This window comes from Salarias fasciatus, chromosome 20 (genome assembly GCF_902148845.1).
Source record: "Salarias fasciatus chromosome 20, fSalaFa1.1, whole genome shotgun sequence".
Lineage (NCBI taxonomy): Eukaryota > Metazoa > Chordata > Actinopteri > Blenniiformes > Blenniidae > Salarias > Salarias fasciatus.
The window spans coordinates 11,803,722-11,811,902 of NC_043764.1; the positions used below are offsets into that span (position 1 = coordinate 11,803,722).

General features: G+C 42.5%; 1 protein-coding gene across 1 annotated transcript; it reads left to right on the plus strand.

Annotated features, from left to right (window-relative positions):
• The first annotated feature begins 553 nt into the window (after positions 1-553).
• Positions 554-4,657, plus strand: LOC115408390 (PHD and RING finger domain-containing protein 1-like). The gene is made up of 7 exons (XM_030119116.1): positions 554-1,009; positions 1,564-1,647; positions 1,729-1,853; positions 2,039-2,130; positions 2,540-2,742; positions 4,251-4,317; positions 4,489-4,657. Exons 1-7 carry the CDS (start codon positions 842-844, stop codon positions 4,524-4,526), a joined length of 777 nt encoding a protein of 258 aa, XP_029974976.1. The 5' UTR covers positions 554-841; the 3' UTR covers positions 4,527-4,657.
• The last annotated feature ends 3,524 nt before the right edge of the window (positions 4,658-8,181 follow it).

The window sequence follows — 8,181 nt, forward strand, 5'->3', positions numbered from 1 at the left end:
GCTGCACTGAACTTTGAAAACAGTATTATTCCACATCATTTACTAAAGCATTTTTAACACTATATTCGAGGATATATATATATATATATATATATATATATATAACTCCTATATATATATATGTGTATATGTATGTGTGTGTGTGTGTGTGTGTGTGTGTGTGTGTGTGTATATATATATATATATATATCGAGGAGGTTTTTTGTTTGCTTTATCAAATGCAAGAAACACCATCATCTACTGTGCTTTTAAAATCAATCAAAGGAAGTCACTGCCACAATTCTAATTCATATTCAAACAGTTTGAATATGAAAATCAATGACAACTCACACTAATATGATCTATACCGTTTCCAGATCCATGTGGCCAAATATTTAACGCCTGTTAAACTAATGAAAACCCATTTTGTGATCTTTAAGTTATAAAGCATTTCAGGTTAGTCATGTGTTGTAGAACACTCATTTATTTAGCAAGTAATTTATACCTGTGTTGATACGTACCTCAGCACCAACAGGAAGTACATGCTTTTGTTTTGAAGCTTCGGGACCGGATGTTTACATCAGTATCACGGAACTCTGTAGCAGCTCGGTTTATGCTATTTCTCCAAACGAATGAATATAAAACCTGAAACTTTTTCTACGCTGTAACACCATCTTGCTAAAAAGTATCAAAGTAGCTAGATTTTATTTAAAGTTGCTCCTCCAGACTCGTCAGACGTCCCGTTAGCCGGGTAAAGCTAACCACCTCGGGCTTTCTGTCGGTCGTCACTGTTCACTTTGTTTCATAATAGAAGTGTCACAGATGGATTCATCACTCATGTAATGTAAATTATATTTTTAATATGGCCGAGTCCCTTGTATTTCGGGGGGCTGATGATGAAAATGCAGATTCGGTGTCAGATGTGGACAAATGCTACATCTGCCTGAGCCCCTTTGAGCAGCAGACTGTGGCTTCTCTGGACAGCTGCCAGCATGTCTTCTGTCTTCACTGTATCCTCCTGTGGTCCCAGGTCTGCCCCCAACTTCATCATCTTTCAGTTGTATTGATATTTACTTTTCAGTAACTTTTAGTGTAGGTTGTGCATATGTTTTAAATAATGATCTCTTTTATTTTACCTTTTTTTTTCTAACAATGTGTATTCACAAATCAGCCCAGAAAATAAATCAGTTCCACTTTGCCTGTCCGTGAGGGAAGCTCATAAATTATTAATCTGGTACAATCCTTACAATATCAACTCTAACTCCAAACAAAAAGAAACTGAAGATTATTTTCTCTTAGTCATCCAGTTGCAATTAACTGTTCTTTATCCAAAAATCTCTTGGATTGTCTGGGCAGGCCAGATTATTCAGAGAAAGCAGATCCAAGCACAGGGAGAACATGCAAACCAATAAGTCAAATGTCAAAGTTAAATTAAATACTGAACGTGACAATCTAATGGAAGCTGAGTAATCATCTAATAAAGGTTAATTCAAGACTTGTGTCTGATAAGGCAAATAGTGAATCACACCCCAAATGCTTTTAAATGCTTTCTGAAACTGGGACCTGCTTTGTTTTGAATCTCAGACAGCCAACACGTGTCCAGTGGATCGCACCAGTTTTACCATCATCCACCAGAGGCAGAGTCCTGGAGGACAAATCCAGAAAAAGGTTTGTCAAAGAAGGTTTTCTGCAACAATACAGTCTGTTTTCACAACAGTGATGATGACAAAAGTGTCTGTCCTGGTACAGATTAAAGTGAGGCCGAAGAAAAATGAAGGTGATGAAGAGGAGGGCAGCAGTCCTGTTGTCTGTGAGGAGTGTGGCCGCAGCGACCGGACGCACCACCTGCTGGTCTGCCTGCACTGTGACTCAGGGTATGACCCTGTGCACACTTCTGTTTTATGCAGACACCATTATTGGAGCTGAGAATGAATGAAGGCATAATGTTCACTTTAACTGTCCAAGAAAAGGATTTGACTGAAACCAGTGATTTATTTATGCCTCTTCTATAAATTAACCTAGACTATGGGCAGTTTACTGTGTGCTCCTCTGCTTCCAGTTACCACATGAACTGCCTGACGCCGTCACTAAGCGCAGGTCCTGAGGGGGATTGGATCTGTCCCGACTGCGTGATCGTCCTTCAACAAACAGGTTTTTTTGTGTTCTACGTTCCATAGTTACTATTTAGGCCGTGAGTCGGACTGATACGTAGTTATGAAACCAACTGTATAAATTAGTTTGCCATAATTTATCAACGAGATGTAAAAGTAATCGACAGGTTGATCAAACAGTTTGCATCCACTTGAATCACAAACATGGGTAAAAATAAGCAAAAATAAATTTAAATAAGGTAAATTCAAAAAGAAATTCATTAAAACTGGAGGTAAATCATAGGAGTGTATCTTGCTGTGTGGGTGGAAATCACTAAAGCCTTCATGAAAACCCTTTCAGCAACATGCAGGAGCAAACCTGAGATCCTTTATCTGCTTTAAAGGCTTGTTTAGATTGTGTAAGTGGAGAATGAATGATATTAATGAGGAGGCCCTGTGTCCCTGTGCAGAGGACGCCGTGCTGGAGGAGGAAATCAGTGATGGAGAGTTGACTGACCTCCTCGCTGAGGTGGAGGAGGCTGCGTCTACCAGCAGTCGCCTTCGGCCTTCGACGGTGACCCGGCCGATCGGCTCCACCGAGCGACGTCACAGTGCCAGGATTCAGAGCCGAGCCGAGAGGAGTCCGCGTCCGAGTCGGCCGCGGGCCCACTGGGTCAGTTCCACACTGATTGTTTTGACATCCTCACCTCTGGAGCGGTCCCATTTTAACCTCTCAGGAAATGCACATGCACAAAGACTTGATTGAACTTAGTGCTTTCAGTGCAATGCATCACAAAATTCAATATTTAATATATATAAAGGTTGCAGACTGATGATCTTCACTGCTGCGAGTGAAGGTAGAGCAAAGGAAATATGTTTGTGCAGTGATCAGAGCCAGAAGAGAAAAGTCTCTTTGATTTCACTGATGGTGCCATCCAGACACTGTACAATCCGCCCTGTGGCTTTTTAACCACGCCGCCTGCTTTGCTCGATGCTTCTTGCAAACTGAAGTTTCCTCTGGGTTGCTGAAGTTGCTTGAGACGTGTGCAGTGAGCCTGTCGGCGACGGGGGAGCAGCTGTCTGCGGTCGCTGTCTGAAGAGAGCATCTTGGCCTCGCCAACCTCTCTTTCTGAGAGGGTAAGCGCCGCCGCTGCAGACGCTGGTGGCTTCACTCGCTGCTGAAGCAGAGATCAGGAGGTCTGATAGCCTCGCACTGGCTCCTTCACAGCTCTGGGTGCCTCTTTTGACTGGAACGAGAAACGAGACGGAGGCTAAAAGATGCACTGAATTCAACAAAAAGATCACTTAAAGGTGCTGTAGGCAGGATTTTGCTAGTCAATGCTAATTTTTCTGTGTTTTCTTTGGATTAAATGTTAGAGTATCCATTGATAATCCTTTAGGAGTGTAGCATAATTGCACTACCGCGAGGGCGCAGCGTTTCTGTCTGTCTCTGTTCTGAGCTGAAAAGGAATCTCCACCGCTCCAGGTATCTTTGACCAATCAGAAGAGCCCATGAGTCTCTAACCGTGATTGGTCGAGGGGCGTTCGTCGCACGTTCTTGTGGGAGGGGCTTAACTTGCGTAAGGGCGTGATGTCAGAGAAAACAGGACAGGATTGGCTGTGCTGGGTTTCAAATCGTCATCTTAGATGGGTCAAATCGCCATCTTGCAAGATTGCGGAGATGCGGAATCCTGCCTACAGCACCTTTAAAGCAACAAACACAATATTTTAAGAAATGGAAGCAAGACCAGCTGCAGTGGAACAGCAGCTCATCACTGCAGAAGATTGTGCATTGGCGCCACCAGGTGTTCGGTCATGGTTTCATGTTCTCTGACTGGGGGAAAGGCAGGTCACTAGTCTATCCCAGAGCAAACACACTCACATGCACACTGCAGGAAATTTAGAGTCAACACTTCAAGGCCTCCAAAGCCTGGAGTCCAACCAGAGATTCTCTCCCTGTGAGGCATGAGTGCTAACCGCTACACACTGCATTTTTGTTTAGTGAGCGAGGATATTAAGAGGGCGCAGTGGAGGTTGGAGAGGTGCAGATTGAAATCCCATTACCGACCACTGGGCTACATGAGGACAAATACTTACCACAAGGGTATTAATGTAACATCAAAAATCAAAATGCCCTCAAGTACCACCAAGCTCATCGGGAATATTGTCCTTCCTTTTCAGCATGTGCCTAAATATCTGATCCGAGCATCGAGGCCTGCAGCGACGTCTGAAGCTGCCAGTTCGTCCAGTAAGTCATCAGAGGTCACTTTTCATGGCACATTTCTACTCGAGAGCATGTAAAGAGAGTGTGTGTGTGTGTGTGTGTGTGTGTGTGTGTGTGTGTGTGTGTGTGTGTGTGTGTGTGTGTGTGTGTGTGTGTGTGTGTGTGTGTGTGTGTGTGTGTGTGTGTGTGTCACAGAGATAACGACAAGGAAACGGAGGAAACGTTCAGCCTGAAGCATCCACAACAAGCTGCTCTGCCGGGAGTGTCCACCAGGGGGCAGCAGAGTCCGCACAGTCTCACAGTGATCAAGTCTGTCAAGTTTTGAACCTACTTTTTTAAAGATAAAAAAAAAATCTGTTTTTCTGTGCTTTTTTTTTTTAATTTTTGAGCTTGTTGTAAATAAAAAATTGCTGCTTTTGGTTCATCATTTTTGTTTTCACAGTAGAAATTTATTTGAAAAAATAAAAAAAAAATGGGCGCATCAGATGGCGTTAGACTGTTTTTCTAAGACTTGTGCTCTTGTGACTTGTGAGTGTCAAACAGCAGTCGGGTGCTGCAGTGTTTCGCTCTGTCACTCCAGCATCAGGTTCAGCTGAAGGCTCTGCTGTTTCTGGAGTTTGCACGGTTGTACCCTGGGGGAGGGAGCCATCATTTAACTTTAAAAAAAAAAACCTCCTCTTTTTGATCGCTGCTGGGTACAAGCAGGTCAAAACTTCTGCAGTCCAGAAAACTCTCCTGTTTTCACTCTTCATACTGTTTTTGATCATATTTAAGTCATAAGTATATTTAAATTTCTTCCTGTTTTTCACAAACTGATGACAGTCATAAAATACATAACCACACAGTCACACTGTAAAGGAGGTCATATTTTGCTGCAGGAATATGCTTTTCTGTATTCAAAACTCAATTTGAAGACAATAAGTACAACTTAATAGTGATTTTTGGTCAGTTTAATGCTTTAAAACACAGTTTATTAAAAAAAAAAATACACACAGTGATGGAAGACGTCATAAAAGATCCCAGCAGACAGAGACTCACATGAACACCTGCAGGCTATTTCAAAGCTCAAAATATTGCACAATCCATATCGACTGACTTTTTCGTTCACGGCTTTGGCCTCAGTAATCTATTTTTCTGAAGACGTCAGCGATGGTACGATCACTCTGACCCTCTGGCCGACCCGGCTCCCGATCCTCCAGATACTTGGCGGTGATGATCGGGATTTCCGTGAATGTCTGATATCTGTTGAGCTGACTCAGTGAAAGTCACTTCCTGCAGGGAAGCTTCCTTTGTTTTCAGTCCCAGCTCTTCCACCCCTGACCCTGCTCTCACCCCTCAGTATCCCGTCTCTGTCTCCCCCATCGCTCCGTGGAGCTGAGGGGCTTTAAAGCCTTCAGCAATTCGGCTTTACTCAACACACGATGGAGCCAAGGTCAGAACTTGTGGATACGCGCTGCTCCTCAGACAACCTGCTCATGAGCACAGAATGCTCTCAAATATTGGCCAGACTGAGACGAAAAGTCCCCGAGCACACGAGAAGGCCGCTAGACCCTCAGGATAACTGAAATCCTTCAATTGTTTTCCTTCTTATTCTAGTCTGTCATCATTTTGTATCTTTCTCTGACTGTGTTCCGTTTTGAGTTACTTTCTATCACCTGGAAGTCGATTTTATGTCCTTTTGTGTTCATTTTATTCAATGTTTTTTGTATGTCGTTTTATGTACATTTTTGTGCTCATGCTTCTTTCTCTTTCTCTCTTTCCTCAGTTTCAAACATTTTTGGATTGCTGCTGTTCTGTGTATCTGCTCATCTTTAGTGTTTAAAGTGTTTGAGGTCAGCTGATCTGGCTAAAGCCCCCGCACCCCCACCCCCACGGAATTTTTTTGTAATTTTTTTTTTCCTAGATTTTCCCCCTCGCATGGTCCTTCAGAGTGGAAATGTACTCATTTTGGTGCTCCCTTTTGTCTGGCTTTTTCCTGAGGCTGTTTTTTTTTTTTTTTATCTTCTTGTCCCTGTCTTGTGGAGGCTGTTTTATGATCCTCTAATCCTGCCTTATCTGGATGGCTTGAGTTGTTCTGTTCTTGTCTTCCATCCCTCTCTCTCCTCCTCAGCTAGGGTTAGAGTTAACCTAACTCGGCCGTCCATGTGTTTCCATACCGCAGCAGGCAGCTCACCAAGTTTTCATGTCTCTGAATCAGATGCATTAAGTCATCCATCCCTCAGCTCATTGGCTTGGTGGTCGCTCAGCTCCATTTCCTCCTGACGTATTTCCGGAACATGCTGGTATGTTTACATCTTATAAAGTTGGTGCACTTGTCCCAGGGACAGTGCAGCTCATATAGCTGTTCCCTTCATCATGACAGAAATGGTGATTAAAGTGCAGGGTGGTAGAGTGTACCCAACATCTGCAGCACCTTCTGAGCAATTCGTCATGTTGTCCCTGGAGGCTGTTACTCAAGGCTGCAACCTCCTCATCCTTGTGTCTCAAATCTCCTTGCTTCTCATGGAGGTCAGACTGTAACTGTTCGTATTTAGCCTTGAGAGTTTTGACTTCCCTGCTCAAATCCTCTTTTTCTTTCAACAGTGTCTTATTTTGTTCTTCGCTACTGTCGACTACTGAAGTCAGCTGGTGGAGTTTCTGCTCGTTCTCAGCCTGCAGGGCAGATGTCTTTCCAGCTGCCTCCTCCAGCTCGTCAGTGAAGCAGACTTTTTAGCCACAAGTTCTTCTTCTGCCAAATTTCTCTCTCTTGTTTTTGTCTCTACGCCCCCCCCCCCAATCACAAAGCTCACTTAGCTCTTGTCAACTCATGTTGTGACCTCAGACACTCACATCCAATCAAACTCGAGAATAACTCACTTAAAAATCATACAATTTTCTGTGGCTCGCCCAACTCGAAAATCCTGTTTGAAATATGAGATGAATTCCGTAGAAGTCCATAAATGTCTCATTTCTACAATAATTTCTAAGCAACACGTGTACGAAATGATGTGAACACCAGCACTTCACCAAACTGAATCACAGAATTTAGTGCTGAACACTTTTTTGATGAAAAGTATTAGAAAGTGTTCAGCATAACTGTTTATTAAACAGTGTTTAAACATGTAGTCTCAACAATAGATCAGACCTAGGAACAGTAATTAAAAGGTGTTCACGGCACTGACAGATATTTATTTTAGATTTAAAAAACCATTTGTCGTTTCATTGACTGTTTTAGTTTTACAGCTTCCAGATATAATAATGTGGTTCACTCTCCCGCTTAACACCATTTGCTGTCACAGCACTCAACTGTTTAAGTGGAAAAACCAGAAATAAGCCCACTGTGCACTTCTAGCATCGAATAAAGTCACCGAAGTAGCTTCTTCTAAATGGAGGCTCGTTCTTCAAAGCACTTAAGGCACTAATCTGTTCCTAATGCCGCTTCAGTGTTTTGTGTGCTTTATTCAGTGTTGATCACCATCCAGAGATGATTTGATTGCCATGTTTAACACAGTATAAGCTGAGTTAATATTGAACTGGTTTGATAGCAGAACACCGGTGCTGTGGGATCAATTTATTCTACTTTCACTGCAAAAAAGTGTGCAGAATATGACTGAATCACCAAAGACAGTTGAAGAACCCCTGATTAAATTGCTCCAGCAACTGACATGTACTACTTTTGTGAGTACTTTTGTATGTTATTATATATCATACAGTGTTGTGTTTTAGTCCCTTTGCTTTGTTGAAGCATTCATTAATTCCAACCAATGCACATAATGCATGTTATCAGTTTGATTATATGAACAAATATAACGGTAATAATTAACTGATCATTAAAAGCTGTTTACTCCTGTGATGCTACATTTTTCAGGGGTCTGGAAATCAAGAGGTTTCTTGTGAAAAGTCACAGGA

Bases quoted from the DNA above. Each gene is read 5' to 3' on its own strand.
- LOC115408390 (XM_030119116.1), top strand. From the start codon at position 842: ATGGCCGAGTCCCTTGTATTTCGGGGGGCTGATGATGAAAATGCAGAT. The intron at 1,648-1,728 runs GTTTGTCAAAGA...GTCCTGGTACAG, and splicing joins GAGGACAAATCCAGAAAAAG to ATTAAAGTGAGGCCGAAGAA. The intron at 4,318-4,488 runs GTAAGTCATCAG...TGTGTGTCACAG, and splicing joins TGAAGCTGCCAGTTCGTCCA to AGATAACGACAAGGAAACGG.